The following is a 26850-nucleotide window of genomic DNA, read 5'->3' as shown; positions in this document are numbered from 1 at the left end:
AAGGCCGCAAGTTTCGATATGAACACTTCCTTTGTGCCTTGAACCTCATTGTCGTTTCTTTCTTTCAAAAAGAACACGCGAACCAGGCTCTATTGGATTTAGCCAATTTTAGCCATTGCTCCTGTGAAGGGGCAGGACCGTGTCAGAGAAAACTTTTATGAACAATACACAGCGTTGTTGCTACTGACATAATGATATTGGTATCATCGGATTTGTCTTTGAAATATCTAATAGACGATACCAATATCGTCTATTTACGTTGCAAACTTCTTGAGATAAAGCGCAAAACAATTTCGCTGCGAAAGCGGGACGCGAGCCTGGTGTCCAGACCAGGAAAGCTATTTAAACCAGAGTAGTGCCCAGGACCGCAACTAGACGCTTGGTCAGCCAGGGCAAGCACACTCCCCGGATATTTTGGCGCTCCTTTATAATGCTGAAGAAGAGGTTAGATGATAAATTTGTGCCCCCTCTGGCCTGGCGCACCAGACCACCCTGTGCCCCTCCTAGTTGTGGCCCTGGTAGTACCATTAGATTTGTCTTAAAAATGCCTATCATTGGCTTATATTTATACTGCGAAGCTGGGCCTTTCACTTACAAAAAAGAGATTTACCAGTCCACAGGCTTCCAAATATTTAGAACAGCGGTTCTCAACCGGTGCTTTGCGGAGCCCTTGGGGCTCCTTGTGAAATCTGCGGCACAGGGGGGCTCGTCTCTCACTAATTTCATGGGATGGATGCCATGCCTGTACCCTTCCCCCAAAGTTGGTGCTGACAGGGCTCCAGCTTGAGGCAATAACCATTACTTGGCCCACTATTTAGAGGGGTGGAGAAGAGTGAAGAAGGGTTGCGATGTAAGAATTCTATTGTGTTTTATTTTTTACATCATAAATTTTATGAACGGTGGGGGAGGAAAATGTTTAATCTAGTTTCTAAACCAACAACCTCTTTACTTCAACATTACAGAGGGGTGCCAAAATGCGTGCTTGCCCCGTGCTGACCAAGTACCTATCTAGCTGCGGCCTTCGTACACTGGTGTAAGAAATTAAGAGAATTTGCAGACTTGGTCAGTTATCTCTAGAACTACTGTACCGATTTTAATGAAATTTGATATGTACATACATTGATACAATACAATACAAATAACCATTCAATAATTGTAATACACACGTATGATCGCGCGTAACACTCATTGGATGGGTGTGAGGAAACCATATTCATACGAATTTTTGGGGGGCTAGGCCGGGTCTTCAAAAATGTTGGGGGGGGCTCGGGCCCATGGGCCGGATACAAGTTTATGCCTATGTCTGAACATGATTTTGTAAAAATCTGGAACTTTTGTGCGCTTGCATGTGGTATTTGGGGAAGAGCCACATGAGGCTCGCGAGCCGCAGTTTGCTGACCTCTGTCCTAAAGGAATAGTCATTATCAGTCTTATTGGTTTAGTTCTTTTTTTTTTATGACACCATAATTGAATATTTGTACCATTGAAGGGGCCTGATGTTTGAGTCTTTTTAACCGACCGGGAAATCAACTCATATCCATGCTTCAAAGTTGGGAACCACAGAAAACAACTTCAGTCAACCACAACTGTTGTACCTGTAGGCTTCAAACCACGACTTTTAACATGTGACCCCCAAAATTCTGATAACACATTTGCCAAAGAGTTTAACGAGTGCCACCTGTTGATTCCAGAAAGTTTTACCTAGCCAAGGAAGTCACTGTTACTCATGGGCTGAGATACGAGAGGGGAGGGGGGCATGGGGGCATCCCCCCCCCCAGCATCAAAGGTAAAGTCGACAGATCTAATGTATATATGTATAGATATCATCATCTTGCCCCCCAGACTTCCAAGTCTATCTCTGCCTATGCTGTTACTGCTCTTTCATCAGTGACATAAGAAATAGGGTCATTCTAAAATGCTACTTTGAAACAACCAACTTTACATCATGCTTTTTTACCAAAAGCCTTCCTATTTGAATAAACCCTGTTGCATATCCAAACAGCTCATCCCAATGAACCAGAAACTGTCAAAAAGTGAATTTTGGTATAAAATGAAAATGTTCCCTTTTAAAAATATGCTGTCATTTGATTTAGTCAGTGTGGTGGGATTCAAATAATTCAACTACCAGTTTGCTGACAACTGGTTGTCCCTTGATGATTTCCATTGATTGACCACTCAGGCTTTCGCTTTGGGGGAGAATTATAATTCCATGTGTCATTTTAACAAGTAGTTCACAAACCTCAACCAAAAAATTACATATCAGTTCTGCTGAACCTGTGCAAACCCGCTGAATCCCACCACTGGCTATAGTGCATGAGTGACATGGTAACTTTGACCAGGGTGACTTTGTTTTTCTTCCATTAACTACAGCTACATACAATTGAAGCTTGCCACCATGGCTATTCATTTTATCATAAATCCATCCACAATATTTTTAAAATCTTGTATGGAATTGTTTTCGGTCTAATGTTAACCACCTCTTGAAACAATTATCTTTAACTACAATATTTGAATGTATATCAATATTTTTTCAAGAGATTCTGAAGCTGCTAAAACAATATTTTGTAATATCTTGCTCAATATCACCTTCAATATATTTTAAAAATTTCACATATTTTTGTTTTTCATAGGGCATTTAATAACATAGACAGTATTTTACACTACCTGATCACTGAAAGTGTTTATAAACTTGTGGGCATTGCTGCTTTCTGTGCGCCGTACAGAAGTGTAATGTAGCAAGTCCTTGTACAACAGCAAAACATCGAACTGAACTTTATTGATGAACTAATCAATTATAATTTTAAGGGCGAATAAGTATTTTACATGTATTTTCTGGTGGTAATTATACCCCAATTGAGAAGAGATGTTAGCAGCTGTATAAATTTGATGGCTTATAATGATAATGCTGCATTTTTATTTCACGATAATCTCTCTACAACAATATTTTTCATGGTCATAAGTGTTATAACAGGATTTCATTGTATACTTATTAATAAGCTTGAGGCTTTTTCATGTATAATTTCTTTGAATTACGCTATCTCAGATTATGGATATCTAATATATTTTAATTCATTTCAGGAACATTAGTGGTTACAATCATGGACTTCAATGATCATGCACCAATGTTTGCACCTCCTTGGACTCAGCTACATCCATATATAACCGTTGATATGATTGAGGAACAACCTTTGGGTAGTGTAGTAACAACTATTGTTGCAACTGACCAAGATTCCAATATTGCTAGCTATAGAATATTTCCTCCGAGCCCGTATTTCACCATTGGAAATTCTTCTGGTAAGAAACCATGTTCATTTACTAACCATTGTATTTACTAACATTTATATGTTTTAGTTTTATTCTGAATAACTTTTGTGGTTTCTTGACATAAGTTTGAATATTAGGCTATTTTGTAAAAAATTTTCACTGGTGGGCCACTTAGGAAAAAGGGCACTCTAAGAGCCTTAATCAGCATAAGTCAGAGGCAGACAAAATATGGGGGGGGGGCAGGCATAGGGTATTATACTGTTCCACCTTCTGAGATTATCAAAAATTAAAATATTTTTGAATACTTTCATTAGAAAAGAATTTTTTTGTGAATTTAATACTATGATTTTTTCGAAGTTGAAAGTCAAATGTTTTTGAAAGAGATTACTTGTTGCTCCCTCCCATTCGAATCCTGTGCTTCCCATTCCAAAGATCAATCCTGTGTATGCCGTTGACTAGTGTGTTCATATAAATGTGGATATCTTGCCAAAATGTCAAATTTTATTAATTTAATTTTTTCAGCACTTGCATATTTAAATAAATATTATTGTTGTACCATACTGTGTTACAATATTATGTTAATGGACAATAAATTGATTTATTTCTTTCTGTTTTTGGTATCTGGCAACAGTCAAGTATTTAGATTTGGAGTTTTGGCAACAGTACAAAACACATGGCTGCTCAAGTCTGAGCAACAGATGTTGTCTCTTATTTTTAGTGTTTAAATCTCTATTAAATGTCTTTGTTCAATTGAATATTTGGGTTATAATTACTTACACACATCATTAGTGAAAAGGATATATCAACAGATCCAAAATAATAAGAGGTTATTTTTCTCTTCATGCTGACTGCTGTGAGTGTAAGTGAACAATGAGTTTTTAAGCCTAACGCCAGTCAAGAACCCTACAAATGAAATTCCTAAGGATGGAAGCTGGCCATTGAGTGGCAGGGAGACTGGTCACTATGGAAATATAGTGTAAAATTTGCATTTGCTGCTGATATGCAAAATAATCGATGCTCTTCCTCAAAGTTATTGCATTTTCAGATCACATTGATTGCACCTGAGTAAAAAAAAAAAGCTGTTGATGATTTAACAACACCACAGCTATGTTCTCATGAGTGGGAGTTAAGGACATGCACACACACCGCGAAAGTGAATCAGTTCACGAAGCTCTAGTTGCAAGTTTCGAACAGAAGAATACCCACAATCATCAGAAAAGAGAAGAAAGCACATCTTCAAACAAGAAATGCAATACAGTACATATAACTATTGTCATCAGAAAGGACATTGGGTCAAGAACTGTTATAAATGGATTGCTGATGGTAAACCACCAAAACCCAGTTCAAGGCCCTGGGGGTTATCTGATGCTGCCTGCCCTCCTTGAACCTAATTTTGTAAAAATGAACTAAGCAGCACATTTACAGATCGCTTAATTGTCCCGTGGTACATTTCTAGAACATTTAAGCAGCCGTGGCACATTTGCAGATCACTTATATGACCTGGGACACAGTTCCAGAACACTTAAGCAATCCGTGACACATTTAGAGATCCCTTGAGTGACATGTGATGTAGTTTCAGAGCACTTAAACGGCCTGGTACGGTTCTACATCACTCATGTTACCCACGGCACATAATCAGATTATTTAAGTGATCTGTGGCATATAATTGCGGATCACTTGAGTGATGCGTGGCACAGTTCCAGAGCACTTAAGCGGCCCGGACACATTTCCAGACCACTTAAGAGGCCCGGACACATTTCCAGAGCACTTAAGAGGCCCGGACACATTTCCAGATCACTTGGAACTGCGTAACATTTAGAGATCACTAAAGTGGCTCTGTAGTGCACTTTAAATCCGGGGGGGGGGGAATTTTACTTCCAGTGTCCACAAACTATCGAAAGGTTTTTCTCATTTTTGGCACACCGAGTAAAATGCCATTAAAAATATTTCATGTTTTCATAAAAACTCGACGATGATGTAATACTTGAACGGCCCATTGCAATAAATGTGTTTTTTTTTATTTGCATGCAGCACACTTATGGCTGAAAAAAAAATTTAAAAAAGCATTTATTGCAATGGGCCGTTCAAGTATTACGTCATCATCGAGCTTTTCTTGCTGCATGCACACTTATGCTGCACAATAGTGTACACAATAATATATTTATTACATGCATACTACATTAAGTAGGAGGGGAAAATATACAGTCAGCAGGGGCATAGCCAGAAATTTTGTTCAGGGAGGGGGACCACTTTTATTTCGGGGGGGGGGCCAAAGTGACAGAACAATGGATTTGGCCATCTTTGTCCCTTTTTTCTGTCATTTTCTCACATTTTGGAAGGTGACCAGACCCATAAGTCCCCCCCCCCCCCGCGCTACGCCCTTGATTGTCAGTGACCGTAAAATGAAATTAAATATTACCAAGTATTTTTTGTCAGTTTCTACATGACATTTACAGAAATGCAGAAAAATATTTAATCTTAAAATTTCCATAAAAAACAATTATTATTTTGTTTTTTATGCCTATTTTGTGATTAGATATTGAACTATCATAATAATTGAAAAATGCAAATGAATTTAAGAAATAATTACAGGATTATTGATAATTCTGACTGATTGAAAGTGATAGTTCAAAATTTTTTTAAAATTCAAAAACTGATGGAAAAAACCAAAGCCAAAATTACTTAATATATAATGAAAATTTCGTAAATTGGTTAAAAAGATTAAATTGATGAGAAATCATATTAAATCAAATGGGTCTAGGTCAATTCGTCGCGCTCAACTTGTCGCAGGACAATGTGACGATCTCCGATCCGAGATCGCACAACGATCCTAGATTGTACATCTCCCGGGGAGTGACGTCATCTTCCTCACGTAGATGTACGTTTTTCGGCCACGTCACTGCACTAGTGCGGAGAGAATTTCTTCCTAGTATGCAAATAAGCCTAGATGGCGCTTGGAGCACTTTAACTTGTATAAGAAGGCGTAGCTCCTTCTTACTTACTGCTTTTTTTGTGATTTGTTTGCGGGTGAGCACTGCTGCTGTGCTAAGAGTTCTCCATCTTTGGAAGCGATCTGCCAAATCATTGCTGAGGTCTCTGCAAAATAATGGATTGAACTTTCCCCTTAACTGAGGGTCACCTCCACCAGAAGTTACCTATGCCGAGTTGTCTAATACTGTTCTCAATCTGCTACGCTGGGCCAACCTACCGTTCTTGAACGCTCTTGCTTCGTCATCATCTGATGAACTAAATCCAGCACTGGAGTCTACGCATCCATCGCCACCGACTGGAACCTACGGACTCGTAGGTTCGTTCATTGCTACCCACCGGTACCCACGGACTCGTCGTCGACCGGGATACTACGGACTCGTCGCCGAACGTTCATCTCTGCTGACCGGATTCTACGATCGTTCGTCGCTGCCTATCGGATCCTACGACCTCGTCGCCGAACGTTCTTCTCTGCTGACCGGATTCTACGATCGTTCGTCGCTGCCTATCGGACCTTACGACCTCGCCGCCGTTGACTGCTCGTCGCTGCTAATCGGGTTCTAGAGTTTCTTCGTTATTAACCGGCCCCTACGGACTCGTTACTACCTGTCAAGAGGACCGAATGTTTGTGGACTTATCTCGACCCCTTCGAATTCTCCGACTCGTGAAGGTGATTAACTTTTCAGTTCAGTATTTTCAGTATAGTTTCAGTATTTTCAGTATAGTTTCAGTATTTTCAGTATAGTTTCAGTATTTTCAGTTAGAAAACCTAATAAATTATTTGTTCATTGTCAATGTGTCTTTGCCTGGTCACTTGCAGCGATCCATACAAAAACCCTTAATGCAAAGAATACGTTGCAACAATTCGTCGCAGCGTCAATTCGTCGTGCTACAAACTCGTCGCTGAACAAATTTGTCGCAGACTCATTTCGTCGCGGCACAAATTTTTCGTAGACTCATTTCATCGTGACAAATTTGAATTTCTTTAAAATTCATGTGTTTGTTGTGGTCTTATAAATAGGGTAGTTGCTTTAGGCGTAAAAAATGGAACTAATTTTTTTTCCTCATTTATTGGAAATGTTCTTCCTTCCCATCTGTTTTAATTTTTAACAAATGGAGGAAAGTATTCATTGAAGTCATTAAATTTTTAAAATTTAATTTTTACAATATAAGCCGCATTTCTGTCGGGATTTCCATTTCTCGCAGTGAGGGATGTTGAAGAGCTCACCCAAATAAAAAATTGAGATCAAATAAATTTTAATTTCCACCGTATAAGCCGCATTTCCCACTTTTTGTCGGGATTTCCATTTCTCGCAGTGAGGGGCGTTGGGAGCTCACCCAAATAATAAATTGGGATCAAATAAATTTTGAAAATTTAGTTTCCATCGTATAGGCCGCGGTTCCCGCTTTCTATGTATTCATGCAGAGAATATATCTTTAAGGAATTTTTTATGACAACGTATCTAAGTTTTATGTAACAGCTGCGAAAAGTATTATTTTCAAATTATTTTTTTGCAATGCAGTGTACATTTCAAATCACTTTGTATTATCACACCGAAATAATATTCAAACAGTCCGACCATAGGCACCAGAACTGGGGGCTGATGCCATTTGAGGCTCCCCCCCCCAACTCCACTAACTCATGAATATACAATTCAATGCACCATTTCGCCGTCTGAGTACGGGTTTGAGTCCCTCATGAATGGAATGAATGGCAATTTTTAGCCCCCCCCCCACCTCCTCAATGTTTCCTTCATGTCGGCACCTTTGACTGGCCAAAGATGCCGGAAGTGTTTGGAACTTGTGGGTTCTTGTCTTGATCTTGAAGTAGGAAATTTTGATTTCTGAATCATTTCTCTGGGTGATCCTACCCATTCCATAAAGTACCCTGGGCACCAACAGCATCTCTGTCACCACTGCAAATGTCAATCGATTTTTGATTTTTTTTTCAACTGTAAAGTGACAACTCTCGAGTAAAAAGAATGAAATCAGACTTTTAATTGGCCCATTGTATGTAACTTCATGTACATGACACTCGAAATTAAAATTATAATATCAATTACATTTAAAAATTTACCTGCATATAAAAGTTTAATTATACTTGAAAATTCGGTTACAAAAATTTGAAATGTTAAATAATTGATTTTTGCTGTGATAAAATTTCAATATCATGTGGAAAAATTTCGGTTTGTATGATATTCCCCAAATTACAGTGAGCCTATCTTTAACGGTAAATTTCTATCTGCCCCATTACAGTATCTCCATAAGAACCAGAAATATTTAATTAATTAATAATTCAATTAAATTAATATTTAATTTTCACCGTATATGCCGCACTTCCCGCTTTTGTTGGGATTTCTATTTCTCACAGCGAAGAGAGTTAGGCGCAGATCAAGGGTGGAAATGTACAGTGCTTATGAATGACGATTCGATGAAGTTTTCATAATGCCCACAGGATGAGCACCGACAAAGGCAATGTAATCACCAATGAGAAAGATGACTATGGGTCTGTCGCATAGATATAAACTGAAGAGCCAAAAAAACTGGTACAGGCATGCGTATGCAAATAAAGAGATATGGAACCAATCAGATTACGGCGCTGCTGTCGGCTACGCCTATATAACACAAGTGTCTGGCATAGTTGTTAGATCTGTTACTGCTGCTACAATGATAGGTTATCGAGATATAAGTGAGTTTGAACGTGGTGTTATAGTCTGCGCACGAGAGATGGGACATAGCATCTCCGAGGTAGCGATGAAATTTGGATTTTCACGTACGACCATTTCACGAGTGTATATCGGGAATCCGGTTAAAAATTAAATCTACGACATCGCTGCTGCCGGAAAAAGATCATGCAAGAACGGGACTGACGAGAATCATTAAATGTGACAGACGTGCAACCCTTCCCCAAATTGCTGCAGATTTCAATGCTGGGCCATCAACAAGTGTCAGCGTGCGAACCATTCAACGAAACATCATCGATATGGGCTTTCGGAGCCGAAGGCCCACTCGTGTACCCTTGATGGCTGCCTGACACAAAGCTTTACCTCTCGCCTGGGCCCGACAACACAGACATTGGACTGTTGAGGACTGGAAACACGTTGCCTGGTCTGACGAGTCTCGGTTCCAATTGCTTCGAGCTGATGGACGTGTACGGGTATGGAGACAACCTCATGAATCCATGGACCCTACATGTCAACAGGGGACTGTTCAAGCTGGTGGAGGCTCTGTGATGGTATGGGGCGTGTGCAGTTTGAGTGATATGGGACCCCTGATACGTCTAGATACGACTCTGACAGGTACGTAAGCATCCTGTCTGATCACCTGCTCCCATTCATGACCATTATGCATTCCGACGGACTTGGACAATTTCAGCAGGACAATGCGACACCCCACACGTCCAGAATTGCTACAAAGTTGGCTCCAGGAACACTCTTCTGACTTTAGACACTTCCGCTGGCCACCTAAATCCCCAGACATGAACATTATTGAACATATCTGGGATGCCTTGCAACGTGCTATTCAGAAGAGATCTCCACCCCCTCTTACTGCTACGGATTTATGGACAGCCCTGGAGGATTCATGGTGTCAATTACTTCCATCACTACTCCAGACATTAGTCGAGTCCATGCCACGTCGTGTTGCGGCACTTCTGCGGGCTCGCGGGGCCCTGCACGATATTAATCAGGTGGACCAGTTTTTTTGGCTTTTCAGTGTAATATAACCATTAATCTTATGTTTATAATCAGTTGCAGATCTTTGGCTGGTTTGTTTGTGTGGTTGTAAGTGCGGCTTATACGGTGAAATTAAATATTAATTTAATTGAATTATTAATTAATTAAATATTTCAGGTTCTTATGGAGATGCTGTAATGGTAATACTGTAATGGGCAGATAGAAATTTACCGTTAAAGAAAAGCTCACTGTAATTTGGGGAATATCATACAAACCGAAATTTTTCCACATGATATTGAAATTTTATCACAGCAGAAATAAATTATTTAACATTTCAAATTTTTATAACTGAATTTTCAAATATAATTAAACTTTTATATGAAGTTAAATTTTTAAATGTAATTGATATTGTAATTTTAATTTCGATAACCTTTCTGCATTGACAAAAATTAATTATTTTCAGTTAACTGCGTGTACACTTTTGTTCATGCTTTTATTTCACGTGTAAGACAAAAACCTACATACAAGCTCACGTGGAACATGTACTGTGAAGAATCGATGGTTCGACGAATTGATTCTGCGCTGTAATATATAAATTGACGTTAACATGAATAGACACGGCGGCAAACTTGTACAGCTACGAATCGGAGCTGTGACGAATTTTTATCACGACGAATTGGAGTTGCGACGAATTTGTACCACGACAAATTGAGGCGCGACGAGTTGATTGCGATAAATTGACCAGCTACCAAATCAAATCAATCAAAAATTAGAGAGAAATAGTTTCAAAATTTATGAAAAATATAATTTCATAATTAATGAAAATTCAGATTTTATGAAAAACAATTCATAATTATAAAGAAAGATTTCAATATGGTCTCCCACCCTGTTGATTCTGGGCCCTCAGGCAAACACTGGATCCCAACAGTGATGTCAGAGACGAAGGTGCAGTTAGCTCATAGGTGGAGATAGACCTTGAAGTCTGGGGGGGGGCCCAACATGATCTCGATTCATCTATACATATATGCATTAGATCTGTCGACTTCACATTTGATGCTAGGGGGCAATGCCCCCCCCCCCCCCCGTATGTCCGCCCATGAGTTAGCTTTCAGCACCTCTGAAACACGAGCTTTGCAATGCAAAATCACGATCTTACAAGACATTGACAATACATAGTTTGAAGTGATCTGAAGTTTATGGAGCACCTCTCTTGGAAATGAAATGAAATAGATGAGTACATTGTTTAGTTTGTGAAGGAAAAAAATTTTTCTTCCCCTTGGCTCTGATATCTAAAAGTTTCTTTTTCACGATTCTTATGTATTTTTTTAAAATTTAATAATGAGTGAAAGCAAAATGAAAACAAGGATTTTTCTCTTCAGACTTTGTACAGTGTCTTCTCCCATAATTAGATAAGTATTGCCAATATTTTCCAGGTGTTGTGACAGTCACCAGTCGGATTGATTATGAATCTTTTCCCAATGTGGAATTTGCAGTTGTGGCTTATGATTCTGGAATGCCCCAGCTTAGTGCTTCTGCATTTGTCAAAGTGAATATTATCAACATCAATGATAATGATCCAGTTTTTTACCAAGTAAGTCATTCCAACTTAATGGTGTTGCAGCAAATAAATTAATGTGTCGTTGACACTGTGTATATACAGGGTGTATAGGTAACACGACATATGACATTGTACAGGCAGATCATTGATCCTTGAGGCATACTTCCAATTAGAAAAAGTATCTAAATAATAGGTATTACTCAGATATGGTATTCATGTTGGGATTGCATAATTAATAAAATTTGAAAAAAAAAAAAAATTAGTGCTGCTCCAGTGTGCTCAAAAAACCAATTAGAAAGTTGTTGCTTGGTCTCTCCTGATGCCAAGTTAAATTTAAAGTTTCTAAGTGAGACACTGAGATATTTAAATTAGAAAAACGGAGAAAAGTGCAAAAAACAGCATATTAAAACGGGGTTGGGTTTTTATTGGTAAAGACCTTTCACATATACAATTAGCCTCTTAGTATGGATAATCAATATGCAGACTAACAGTTTTCTATCAACTAATGATTAATAATTGTTTAAATAATAATTACCATAAAAAATTCAAATAAACTTAAGCCTGAATTAAAAAAAGGAAAAATAAAATTGTAGAAACAGAAACTGTTGTAACATGAGCAATGTTTAGATCTTCTTCAGCAGCACACTTTGAATTAGGTTGATGTAAAAACCTATTTTTTTTTCTTTCCCCCTCTTTGCTCTTTGTATGTATAAATTCTAATAATTTGCATTTTGTAGAATTTATAACTTAAACATACTAAAGTGAAAGCCCATATAATGATAATCAAAGGGACCTGAGAAATGTATCGTTATAAGGGAGCTATCATTATAAATAGAGTATATTAACATTATGAATCCGGGAAAGGCGGCAAAATTCTAATAGCCAGCAGGCGACAGAGTCAAATCTACCTCTGCTATTTATAAACAGATACTTGGACTAGAATTTATAGTGTGTATTCTTTTTTTAATCCATCTGCGTATGATAACAATACAAATACTTTATGGCGGGGGCTTGACAAATTAAAAAATATATATTTATGCATTAGCGAAATTGCTTAAGACCAAGCATAATTTTTTGCTCAAGAGAAATAGTCCTAAATAGTGTCTTTTCCAGACTTTTACTTCCTTTGCTAAAAGGCACACTGTCATGAAATCAGAAAAATTTGTGTCGTTCATAAACATCAATTAAATAATTACACAAAGAAAATTTTAGGTGCCAATACAGATTTCTAGTCAACATGGGGACCTGGTGCCTAGGATTTGTCATGGCCTGCTTTATGGCAAGAAATTTATAACAATAAGATCAAATGTGTATAAAATATACTTTTGTAAGGGTTGGCAAGGTTTAGGACAGTATGGTAAAACTCTGCTGTCCATAACCTCTTTATAACTTAGAGTGGAAAACTTTACAATTTGATGAAGTAACTTCTATAATCAATTAATAAACAGATTTATTGAAACATATTAAAGATACAAGAATATAATAGAAATGTTAAAAGAAAATTATAAAAATGCAATAGATATGACTACAAAATGAAATTGAACTTACGTAATAATTGAACACTAATAACCAAGCTCAGCTGCTATTCTTAACATTCGATAGCACATAACTTATTTAGCTGCCCTGTCTGTGCCAAAAGGATTTCTAAGTTTAGTGTGTATCACTGTAAAATTTTAAAATATTCTTTCAATTGATGCATGACTTGCATGAAAATCAGAAACAATGTGTTTCTTCTTTATGGGCATTGTATAATATTTTATCATGTGTATATATTGTTTTATAATTTGTGTTAATTGCATTTTTAATTGGGTTGCTGTTTTTTTTTTTAAATATATGACATCCATATTTTTATGGGCATCTTTTTATCAGCCACCTCGTTGGGCATTTTGCCTGTTGTGGCGTTGTATTTGTATTTGTATTAAGACAGTCTTTTGATAAGCCTTATTCTTCCAGTGTTTTTCTGACTGCTGTCCACCATGTGATAGCATCATATATATAACTTGTATTTATTCAGTTGAATATTAGCATCTAGCCTCATAACATAGCTGCCAACTTTTGAAAATGAAAATTAGAGAGATTTTTGCGAGAACCTGTATTTTATACTGAAACCACTCCCTAATAAATACAAAAGGGATTTTCTGAAATAAAATAGGGATTTTCCACACATAAAAGTCGAAATGCAGAGAATAAATTCCCTACACAAAAAACAAATGAAATTGGAGGCCAAAACTTCAATGGTGATCTAAAAAATATATATATTGTGTTCAATCTGAAATGATGTGAACAAACATTCTGCACGACTGACCCCAAAATCATAGGAAGATGAAGGCAAAAAAACGGCGATTTTTAAAGAACACATGACTTTTTTGTGATACTTGCCTCATGTTTTTTGATTTCACATGGGTGATGGTGTCAGTCTTTCCACCATGACCGATGTTTATGTCCTTAACACAACTTGTACAAAAATTAAAGTCAGCATTTTTCTGGAATGTTTGATGAAAGGAAATTCATCGGGGAATAAGTATTTTTAAAATTGATTAAATATTTTTGCTATAAGTATTCATGTTTTGTTATTGCACGTATGTAACACATGCTCGTCACTGTAATCTTCAATTATTATCCAAGACTATTGACTATTAAGCTATTTCCCTGCACGATAAGACAAACAACTTTTCTTGTTACCATTACCATCAGAGGATTTGTAAAACTTCCTTAAAAATGGAGTTTCCCACTATTGTCCCCCCCCCCCCCCATTTACGACGTGTGACGTCATTTCGAAAGTGGGAAAAAAACAAGCAAATGACGTTTTGCCCCACAAGAAATTCCTTAGGGATTGTTTTCAGAAGCGGGGATTAAATGAAGTAAGGAATATTTACGGACAATTAGGGATTTTTGTGAAAATTTTGGAGATTTAAGAACTTTTTGGGAGGTCGAGAGATGAAGCTAAAATTCGGGAGACTTAGCAGCTATGGTGTAATATTATCTAATGAAAAATATTTATGTTGAGCTTTTACAATAATGCAATGCTTGTAACTGTGACTATGCGTATTCAGTACCTTCAATATAATGCATTTTCTAAAGGAAAGTGTTCGGCAGTGAAAGTGAAAAGGCTGGTTCGGCAGGGTTTTGGACAAGCACTGTCCTAAATGCAATACCTGCTTCATACATGAAAAATGAGATGTAAAGTAAAAATAACATTTATAACAAAATAAAAAATTGAGTGTTTATTTAAACAGTGAGTTATATGATATAATTCTTGTTATTTTGGATCTGTTGATATACCCTTATTACTAATGATGTGTGTAAGTGTAAGTAATTATAACCAGAATATTCAATTGAAGACAGAGACACATATTTAATTGAGATTTAAACACTTAAAGTGAGAGACAAAATCTGTTGCTGTTCAGACTTGAGCAGCCATGTTTTCTGTACTGTTGCCAAAATTATGAAACTAAATACTTGACTAATAATGTGTTGCCAGGTACCAAAAACAGAAATAAATAAATAAATTATTTGTCCATTAACATAATATTCTAACAATAATGAGTGATATTAATTTACCATCAGATTTCCAGTAGAAAACCATCAATTTGATGAAACAGTCAACTTAAAAAAAACAAAAATCAAATGGCGCCCTTAGAAATATTTTTGATTTAGTTGGACAGGTTTGTATTCTGCTAGTACTTTTTTTATATGCTATAAAAATGATATAGATTTTTCATATATATATATATATATATATATATATATTTCATATATATTAGATTTTTCTTATATATATATATATATACGGGGTGATTATAAAAAAACTATCCCGACATATGGGCCCCTAACTAACATACCATTCACAGAAACTGAATGAAATTTTGGCATAAGGTATTTTGAGATATGCGCTCAAGAATGATATGGAAAACAACAGTGTCACTCTAACAATTACGGTTACAGTGAGAAAATTTTGAAAATATCAAATGGCAACACCAAGTTTTTTGTATTGGAATGGGATCTCCATACCAAAAAACACTAAATAGCGTTGGAATGGCACCTGTAGCACGAAAATCCCTGGAGCTAGGCAAGGAAAAAGTAAAAAGGACTTTGCCGTGCACCAGAGCATTAATGTTCGTTTCATTCGTCACACCGTTTCTTCGGCTGCGATCCCAGCCTGATTAGTCCTCCACAAGGTCTTGTGGAAAATTTGTGAAACACAATAAAATGCTTTATTTTATGCTGCTTCTCTGTCCTTATTGGTTGTCCTCACTTTTAGCCTATCTACCGCTGGTGATTTTCATGCTACAGTTGCCGTTCGAACGCTATTTAGTGTTTTTCGGTATGGAGATCGCATTCCAATACAAAAAACTTGGTGTTGTCATTTGATATTTTCGAAATTTTCTCACTGTAACCATAACTATTAGAGTGACACTGTTGTTTTCCATATCATTCTTGAGCGCATACATCAAAATACCTTTACTAAAATTTCATTCAGTTTCTGTGAATGGTATGATAGTTAGGGGCCCATATGTCGGGATAGTTTTTTTATAATCACCCTGTATATATATGTTTCCACAGGAGTGGGAACTCTGTGCTGCACTGTGCCAAAATTAACATCTTGCACCATCCTGCTCCAATAGGGTGTTTTCGTATTTTTCTGCGCCAAATCAAAATTTTGCTTCAAAATGCCCGGAATTTCAGAAAGGACGTCAAAAAATTTTTGTTCCTGCTTTCCCAGAAGTGATTCTTTCCGAAAAGAGCGTGTTTTATTCCACTGTACTTCAACTATCGCTGTATTTAAACTATCGGCCCATCATCTGGCTTTCCATCGCAAAACCCCAATAATATCTGTGATTGTGCAACTGAGGATGGTTTGCAATGGTCTTTGAGCTTTAAAGCGCAAATGCGAGTGAGTTTCCGTTTTCAAAAAAAAAGTTGCCACTGGAAGCAGCAGAAATTACTGTAGTCATTCAACATTTCGTGAAATCCAGATGTTTAGTGAAAAAAAATATTCCGGATGTGAAAAGAGCATGTCCGCCGAATCATGATTGCTAATTTAAAAACTTTGCCGAATAACAAGCGTTAAATCACCAATGTTGCTCAATAATGAGTGTTAAATCACCAAATAACGAGTAAGATCGCCAATCTCGCCAAATAATGAGTGCATTTTGCAACAATTTCTTTCTGAGTATAAACAAATTGAAAACTTGATATAGAAAATTTATAATATCTATAAAGACTAGAAAATGTTTAGCCCATTTGAAGGGGTTGCTGTTCCAGACAGCAAATAGTGCCCTCAGTAAGCAAAAATCATCTTAAATAGACTGGTGCGAAAAATTTTACGACAGCCACTCTTTTAAACAAGGTGTCTAAAGCCTAAAACACCAAAAACAAAAAACGAGCTGATGAAAAGATGTTTGATAACAAAATACTTTTTTTTTGTGTGAAAATGGTTATGGTTTCATTGAGAAATGTCAGTTGTAGCTTTCAAAATACGCATTTTTATAATGATAAAAATGGCAAAAAGTGGGAGCAAGCAGTTTTATTAATTTTATTCTCTTCATGTGGATAAAAGTAGTAATGAAGTAGTAGCCACACAAATGAATCACAATTGAAAAGTTCAACCTTTCACATCGTTTTCAACAATAATACATGTATCAAGGATATAGGTTCATGTTGTAGCCCTACTATGAATTTAAAGAAAACTAAAATGCGTGGGAAAATTTTTTTAAATATTTGTTTGAACCATTCATTCCAGAAAAACCATGTACGCAGTGACAAAGCTGTTCATGTGAACATAATAATGATTCATCATCAGCATTTCAAGCCCATCGGAAAATATAAATAATCAGATTTTCAAATAAGATAATGATCAGTTTGTTGACTTCAATTTCGATATGGTGAAAATCTGATATTTTGTTGGATGTGTGTGACAAGCTACCTTCAAGTGGCTTTTTGGTTCATAATATGGCCGCTCTCTTGCAGGCGGACGAAGCAACGTGCGAGTTGGCTTAAACACAGGGCAATATTTCACATAACAGTCCGTACTATATTTAATATACAGGGCGCATAGGTAACGGAGCATATGACATTTTACTGGCGAACCATTGGTCCTAGAAGCATACTTCCAGTTGGAAAAAGTACCCAAATAATGTGTAGTACTCAGATATTTTAATTAATTTGTCCAGGAATTACATAGTTATTAAAATAAAAATGTTAACACTTTATGCGGACACCCGTGTCCCAAAACCCAATGTGAAAGTTGTTGAGATATTTGAAGAAAGTTGGAAAAAAACAGCATTATAAATACGGGGAAACCATTTTATCCTTTGCGGTTTTTTCTCAAATTTCCTCAATTTTTCGAATTCGCATATCTCGGTGAATATTGCACTTAGAAACGTGAAATTATTTTAGTTGGCACCGGGAAAGACAGAGCAACAACATCTGAATTGGGTTCTTTGGCACACGGGGATGGTATAAAATGTTTTTTTTACTTTATAACTATACAACCCCTTACAACATGAATGACATAGCTGAGTTGGACACGTGATTTGGATACTTTTTCTAGTTGGGCTCTAAGACTAACGGCCCATCAGTAAAGTGCCATACGCCCTGTTACCCATGAGCCTGCATATAAACGTAAAAAAATAGTTTGGGACGAAATAATGTAGACTCTCGTTTTAACGAATACCATTGTAACGGGGAAAATATCGTTTTAATGAAAACTTTTCTAATCCCCGGGTAAGTTTACATAGGAACAATATAAAAATCTGGAATTACTTTGTAACAAAATTTCGTTATTACGAAGTGATTTCTCCGGTATCTTGGAGTTCATTACAATGGGGTTTGACTGTATTCAAACCCCTCCCCCCAAAAAAAAAAAAAAATCGGACATTTTTGCAATAAAGTACTTGAACTTCTGCAATTTGATCTGAAAACAGTCCTTTTTATAATGATTATGTCCTTTTTACTTTCATAAATTTAGGAAGGAAACAAAAGGTAGAAAGGGTGGGGAGAAAAAAAGAAAAATTACCAAGAGCTGCTCGGTTGTGCGTCAATGTCTCGAAATTCCACTTGTGTGCAAGGGGATTTGCGCCTCACTCTCAGTTTTACGACAAAATTTGACATTTATGAGACGTTTGACTACGGTCACGATTAATCTATATATATAGCTTTCAATATTAAAATATTTCATTTATACGAAGAACAATTTCAATTATTTGACATTTTCATTTTGGTTCGAACTTTTTAAATCTTTGGCATTTAGACATTTCAAACTATCAAATCCACACAGTTTTGCAGATTGTGAAAACGCGTCGCTGAATTGGTTTTGCATGCGTATCATCTACACTAAAAACCATACATTTTACGTTTACAGATACAAAGAGATGAATTCAGCTGGTTACGGACATTTCAAAGTGAAGACTTGCGTGAGAATTTATTACACTTTTTTTAGAAATCAGCAGACGCAGTGAGTCTCAAATAAACGGATTTAAATTGCTTTAAATGTGGTCATACGCCCCTTCAAGAATTTTTTTTCTAATGTCCACAACATTGTTCTTGCAGTATAGGAAAATTGCATTGAAATTATTTGGTATGTTGCAGGCCAGTAGTAGGCTCCTATCGACATTTCCTACTGATGAATGTCTGATCAACTTGTAAAAATTGAGATTATATATATATATATATTATATCTCAACAAGGCTATGACCACAGTGTCAAGGGATGCTGTTTAGAGCGCATGGACGCTAGTGTTCATCTTCGGATGGAATCAAGAACTTTTTTTCTCTATACTCTTCTATGAATCAAGAACTTTCTGAAGATTATGATGTAGATTTTATAGTTGATTTTTTTTCCTCCATATATTATGATCCGTCCATTGACAAACATTGATTATGTGTGAACTTATATGTGCAATCTATATGTAATATTTTTATTTATTTTCCTGAAGATATCTAATAAAATTTCCAGACATACCCATCCTCTGGGAAGGCTTCGATATCTCAATGAGATGGGAAGCGGGGTGTGTTTGGTCTTCAAAGGTCAAAGGCCAGTAGTAGGCTAGCAGCAGCTTAAATAGTAGGTCAAATAATTAATAGGAAGCATTGCAGTATCGATTAAAAAACTTTAAAATTGTAGTGTCAATCTTAGAGGGGAAGTCCCTCTTCATGAATGGCATCTTCTTGGATTGCATATAGACACCAATCAGCAAACCAAATGACGTTAAGACCGTCTTAAATATGTTTAAAATTACTTTTTTCCTGTTAAATCGAAAGGAATGGCATATGAACACTTGCGATTGAAACAACAGTAACTTTATGCAATTACAGTTTCTTGAGTTATACAGCAATGTAGTTTTAAAAAATTAAATTTCGCGGGTATTTTTTCTCATGTATGATTTGGTCTCTTGGAGTTCGTTATAACTGAATTCGACTTTATTTGTTTTCAGCAGAGGCAATGAATTGGCATCCCCTCAAAATTCGTAAAAAAATACCCCAGAGCAATCATTCTTTATTCGATTTTTATAAATATATATCCCCATCAGACCACTGCTGAAGATAGCTTTGTGCTAAACTAGATGGCTATCCATCTGTAATTGCATGAAAACAATGGTTTTTTTTTACAAGCTTTCATTTTTCACTCATTGACTTCTTGGATTGCATTTACTACCAGCACTCAAAAGAATGTCAATGAATGGTCAACAAATCTTTGTCTGCTTTCTTTATGGCAGCCCTCTTTGAATGAAAAGTCTTCCAACACAATTTTCTGTCTTTACAGTTACTTCATTTTGCTTAAACCTCTTCTATAGTTTGTGTCAGGGCCTACTGTCACCCCCAAGTCGTAAAACCACAGAAATCACATGAACAACTTATTTTATTTTCTTCCTCATATTGATGTTACTTGAATAGGGGAAAATTTGCGAAAAAGATATGCTATATATATATGCTATTCTATGCATTTTGTTTGCAATTAAATTTTTTTAGTCAGAGTGACTAAAAAAATTTAATTTCATAACCACCTTCGTGGCCCTCAGTAGCCGTGGCTCCCCTTTTACGAGATTTTCATCCATGGCCCCCCCTGGAATACCCTAGGGCTCACCTGGGACCATATGGCCCCTGGTTGAGAACCACTGCTCTAAGCCATACAATGATAAATCTCATAAAGGCTCTTGGCCCACGGACCAAATTTGGCCCTGGGAGTTATCTGATGCTGCCTGCCCTCCTTGAACCTAATTTTGTAAAAATGAACTAAGCAGCACATTTACAGATCGCTTGTGCCCTGTGGTACAATTCCAGAACATTTAAGCGGCCATGGCACATTTTCAGATCACTTAAATGACCCGGGACACAGTTCCAGAACATTTAAGCTATCCGTGACACGTTTAGAGATCCCTAACGCCAGTCAAGAAGCCTACAAGTCAAATTCCTAAGGATGGAAGTTGGCCATTGAGTGGCAAGGAGACTGGTCACTATGGAAATATAGTGTAAAATTTGCATTTGCTGCTGATATGCAAAATAATCGATGCTCTTCCTCAAAGTTATTGCATTTTCAGATCACATTGATTGCACCTGAGTAAAAAAAAAAAGCTGTTGATGATTTAACAACACCACAGCTATGTTCTCATGAGTGGGAGTTAAGGACATGCACACACACCGCGAAAGTGAATCAGTTCACGAAGCTCTAGTTGCAAGTTTCGAACAGAAGAATACCCACAATCATCAGAAAAGAGAAGAAAGCACATCTTCAAACAAGAAATGCAATACAGTACATATAACTATTGTCATCAGAAAGGACATTGGGTCAAGAACTGTTATAAATGGATTGCTGATGGTAAACCACCAAAACCCAGTTCAAGGCCCTGGGGGTTATCTGATGCTGCCTGCCCTCCTTGAACCTAATTTTGTAAAAATGAACTAAGCAGCACATTTACAGATCGCTTAATTGTCCCGTGGTATATTTCTAGAACATTTAAGCAGCCGTGGCACATTTGCAGATCACTTATATGACCTGGGACACAGTTCCAGAACACTTAAGCAATCCGTGACACATTTAGAGATCCCTTGAGTGACATGTGATGTAGTTTCAGAGCACTTAAACGGCCTGGTACGGTTCTACATCACTCATGTTACCCACGGCACATAATCAGATTATTTAAGTGATCTGTGGCATATAATTGCGGATCACTTGAGTGATGCGTGGCACAGTTCCAGAGCACTTAAGCGGCCCAGACACATTTCCAGACCACTTGAAGGATCCATGAAACATTTACAGTTCATTAAAGCGGCTCTGTAGGGCACTTTAAATAGGGGGATGTCACTTCAAGTGCCCACAAACTATTGAAAGGTTTTTCTCGTTTTGGCGCACCGAGTAAGATGCTATTAAAAATATTTAATATTTTCATAAAGGGTGGTTGATGACGTAAGCATGTCCTCCCCCTTGTCAGCAAATCAGAAACCCCTCTCCCATCGATGATGACGTAATACTTGTACGGCCCCTTATGAAAAATTATCTTTTTGTTTGCTAAATACACAAAAAGCGGTGTACTTAAAAATAATTTCAATATACGTAGTTATAGTTACAGAATGGATTTTAAATATTTATTATGGTTCCTTAAGTACTGTCTTTTTTCTTGTGTTACTTACACAATTCTGATAATTTGTACCATGGTGAAATATTTACTTTTTGATCCATGTGTGTGAATTCCAGTTGAGTATATACAAATTGTACCAGTAGCCCAGGGTTCCCACTCGTTCTACTTTTTTATAAAATGTCCTACTTTCTCGGTTTTCCCAGTATGTGGGAGATTATGGAAAACCGCAACCGATAAAGGTCATATCAAAAATATTTGAGGCTTCACCTGTCTGCGATACCTTTTTAGAAAAGCAGCAGGGGAGGTATCCAAGAGATATGGCAGAGAACTCAACATGAAGTTATTGAATAATAATGCATGAGAGTTCAAGTTAGAACAAAGAATTGATACTCACCAGGAATTCAGGTGTTTCATGTAATTAAAAAAATTTACCAGGTTGTAGTTGCAGGCAGCATTTACAACTTCACTTAGTGTCGCCTGATGATCACCGCAGTAGTTAATTCTTGGGATAGAGAAGGTGGGACATCGTCCCACATACTAGATTGGAATTTCATCTTCTCCACACACACGAGAAATAGGTGCGACAAATCTGCATAGCCACAGTTGTGTAGATGTTAGCTAGGTTAGCATGACCAGTGTATAGCCTGTCTCATTTGTTTCCTGTTCATTGTAGGTCACATTGTAGATTCAAAAGACATTTTACCTCTTCCTGACGAAGTCTCAGCAATCATAAACTTTCCTGAACCAGACACATTGAAGGAACTGCGTCGATTTCTGGCCATCAATAATTTCTATAGGCGTTTCATTCTTCATGCTGCACAATCTCAAGCAGTGCTGAAAAATTACTTGAAGGGTGCCACAAAGAATGATAAAAGGCCTATCGAATGGTCAGACGAGTCCACCAAAGCATTCCAAACATGTAAGGATGGCCTAGCTGAAGCAACCAGGTTATACCATCAGTCACCTACAGCTGCCTTAGCTATTGTGGTTGATGCATCTGACACCGCTGTGGGAGCTGCACTTCAGCAACAGGTAGGAAAAGATTGGCAACCATTGGCATTTTACTCCAAGACGTTATCTCCAGCCCAGCGAAAGTACAGTGCATATGATAGAGAACTGTTGGCAGCGTACATGGCAATCAAATATTTCCGCCATATGGTGGAAGGTCACTGTTTTGTGCTTTTCAATGATCACCGATCGCTTTCCTATGCATTTACACAAAAAGGAGACAAATGCTCTCCGCGGCAACTGAGGTACTTGGACTACATTAGCCAATTTACTACTGACATCAGGTATCTCAAGGGCACAGACAATGTAGTGGCTGATGCACTATCAAGAGTGCACATACCATAGATTAATACACTATCTCCCACAGACTTCAAACAAATGGCAGAGGAACAACTCAAAGATGAAGACATTCAGCAACTACTCGCCAATCCTTCATCTACTTCCTTGACAATCCACTCTCTTCCTGTTGATGAATCAAAGCTTCAGCTGTACTGTGACGTTTCTACAGGACGCATTCAACCACTGGTTCCATCCTCGATGTGTAGGGACATCTTTACTGCCTTGCATGGACTGTCACATCCTGGAGTAAAGTAAAAAAAATTAAGCCAAACATGTGTGGAGTTAAAGAGTTTCCCCTTCATTGAAATTAGTACTGGGGCAACCAAGGGAATAATAGATGTCGAGTTATCCGCGTGTTGAGTCATCAAGATTCCACTGTATTACAAATGTTGTAGATTGAAATTAATGATTCTGTCAAAGCAGAAATTTTATCGCTTTCAAGGTTGTTTGAAGGGTATATGTGAACCATTTGGTTTATTAATTTTTATTTTGTTTGGTTTGAGGGTTCAACAAGTAGAGTAGTCATTAAAAACTTCAGTCTGGATGGAAAAAATAATTTTGTATTTACTACTTCATGGTCTTGGACAGTAACTAACTGACTGTCACATCCTGGAGTAAAGGCCTCTGTGAAGCTAGTTCAAGAGTGTTTCATGTGGCCGCACTGAAGGCTGACTTGACCACTTGGGCATGTACAGTGGCGTAGCCAGGTTTTGATCCGTGGGGGAGTGAAATTGTGAAAGGCGCCATTTTTTTTTGTTCGTGCTTAAGGGGCAAACTTAAAATTATGCATTAGTGGAAAGAACTTTAAATTTCCCAATTTAAAAAAAATCAAATTTATTTTGTTTTCAGTTGATGTTATTTTTCAAATTAAATTAATTACCTTTCAATTGATTAATGTATTTTAATTTTTAATTAATTTTAAATTCCATTTTGTGTTTTGCACACTTATACAAATGCAAACAGCAAAAAAAACTGGGAAGTCACCCTAAAAGGTAGTTTGAAAAAAATTCAGATGAAAATATAAAAAATAATAGGAGAATAAAATATAAAGGAAGAAATATTTTTTCTCTCCCTAAAATTATCATAAGTTATGAAAGTACAGAGAAATCTTCATGCTTCCATTTAATTGTTTTCATCATGTTACACTGTTATCGTAAGCACATATCACTTATACACTACTACTACTCAATCGTGCATGTACTTCCAAGACATTATGGAATTTCTAACAAATTAATGCATGCCGGAAAGTTTTTTTATATTATGCATGACCATAACATATATGATATCATAGTTATGCATGGTTTTAGTTCGAGAACGTTTGCCATCTGCCTTCCATATTAGAAGTAAAACTGGCCGATGCCTGAAGTTTCATGTTATGCAAATACCACGGTGAAAGCTTGCCTGCTCTCTGCGGGAAGGCTTTCCAAACGAAAGATCGGTTAGCATTCATACCTAGAAATTAAAAAAAAGACTCTCTTCAGTCAACCACCACTGTGCCACTAGTGGGGTTCAATGGCTTGAACCCTACCCATTACTTCATAGGTTCAGTGGTCTGTCCACAATAGGTTCCCGTGCCTAATTTATTCAAAAGGTGCCTTAGTCAATGCTCTTGGTGGCCCTTCAGAACACAATGAGTATTTCGCGAACTCCATATCCTCATACCTATGAAAGGAGCTCTACCGAGAACGACCAATAGCAAGAGGAAAAAGTTAGAGCTACAAGCGGGCAAGATTCTGCCCTTTAATAAAGGTGGGGAACAGAGGCCGATATCAACATGCTTCCAAATGAAAACCTCCACTTTCTTTTTTTCCTTCTCTTAAGGATTAATATGAATCCAATCACACTATGAAACTGCACACAAGAGGCGCAAATGTAGATTTATTTTTTTTTACTCATCAGGGAAGGTAGAAAATGAAAAAGTGAATATTTTTCAAATTTTTTTTTAAAGATCAAAAGTCATTTAGAAAAATAGGCGCCAATGTAGGCAAAATTTTGATTGGGGGAGCAATCGCTCCCTCTGCTCCCCCCCCCCCCTTGGCTACGCCACTGGGCACGTACATGCATTAACTGCCAGAAGTCTAAAGTGAGTCGGCATACGAAGAGCCCACATGGGGAATTTTCACCACTTGATGCCAGATTCGAACACGTCCACATTGATATCGTAGGCCCTTTGCCTCCATCAGAAGGCTACACATATTACCTCACCAGTGTGGATCGCTTCTCTAAATGGCCTGAAGCCTTCCTTATGCCGGATAGCTCTGCTGACACTGTGGCCAAGGTTTGGTTTTCCATGCTGGATGGGTTGCTCAGTTCGGTTCACCTAACCTTTTGATCACCTCAGATCAAGGTGTTCAGTTTGAGTCCTTTTTGTTCAAGGCTCTGACCAAGTTCTTGGAAACCAATCGCCAGAGGACCACATCATACCATCCACAAGCAAATGGTCAAGTAGAACGCTTCCATCGAGACCTGAAGAGTCTGTATCAAGACTCATGCAACTAACCGCTGGGTAACAGTACTTCCTACGATTCTATTGGGTTTTCGAGCTGCCTGGAAGGAGGACTTGCAAGCTACAACTGCGGAAATGGTGCAACTATACAACTTCCAGGAGAGTTTTTCGTACCTAGTCATCATCACCCAGATCCATCAAGCTTCATTGATCAGTTAAAGACTACCATGGAAAATTTAAGCCCAAGACAGACTGTTCGCTGCGGAAAACATTGTTTTGTCAGCAAGGACCATCTGTCTTGCTCATGTGTCTTCCTCCACACTGACAGAGTGAAGAAAGGCCTAGAACTTTACCAGGTGCTGAGATCAGAAAAGGTCTTCCAAATACTAATAAAAGGTCGACCACTATCTTTAAACATAGACAGAGTCGAACCAGCTTACATCTGCGGTGATGACCTGCCCTCCAATGCCCATTAGCCTTCCAACAATCAATAAGCAAGAACAACTTCAAAGCATCAGCAGGCAACTTCAAAGCATCAGCAGGCAACTTCTAATGATCAGCAAACAACAACAACTTCACAACAAGCAACAACAATTTCACAGCATCAGCAAGCAACCACAAGTTCAAAGCATCAGCAAGCAACAATAACTTCAAAAGATCAACAGACCTCCAGTGACGAGGACCAACCTTTCATGACCACCCGCTCAGGTAGACGGGTCAGATTCAGGTTGTCCTACAAGTAGTTCTCTCGCTATCGCTGGTGGGGGACTACCTGTGGGGAATCGGTCAAAGCAGTCCGGATATTATACATATTTTTCCTTGTGGTTGGTAGAGAAGTCAAAGCCGTCAGGAGATGACGCTCAGTGTTTTTGGTTGGGGGTGTCACATGTTGTTGCGCGTGTGTATGTCCGTTCCATGCGTATGTAGTGATTTTTGTGATTTGTTTTTGTTAATTAAATAAATTGAATAGATTTTATCATTTTCAATCATTACATAA

At 37.5% G+C, this 26850-nt stretch overlaps 1 protein-coding gene across 3 annotated transcripts in view; it reads left to right on the top strand.

The window, feature by feature from the left end:
- Positions 1-26850, top strand: part of Cad87A (cadherin 87A) — a 672761-nt gene that overhangs the window by 351564 nt on the left and 294347 nt on the right. For all 3 annotated transcript variants that reach the window (XM_089252829.1, XM_089252827.1, XM_089252828.1), the window contains 2 exons: positions 3079-3294; positions 11360-11517. In XM_089252829.1, the coding sequence (XP_089108955.1) occupies positions 3079-3294; positions 11360-11517 (374 nt within the window). The remainder of the gene's footprint in view (positions 1-3078; positions 3295-11359; positions 11518-26850) is intronic.

The sequence above is a fragment of the Pholcus phalangioides genome, unplaced genomic scaffold (assembly GCF_987345545.1).
Source record: "Pholcus phalangioides strain wild (caught in Gottingen) unplaced genomic scaffold, Ppha-v1.0 ptg000031l_1, whole genome shotgun sequence".
NCBI lineage: Eukaryota > Metazoa > Arthropoda > Arachnida > Araneae > Pholcidae > Pholcus > Pholcus phalangioides.
The sequence above is the reverse complement of the archived record's forward strand: the minus strand, read 5'-3'. Positions and strand labels throughout refer to the sequence as shown.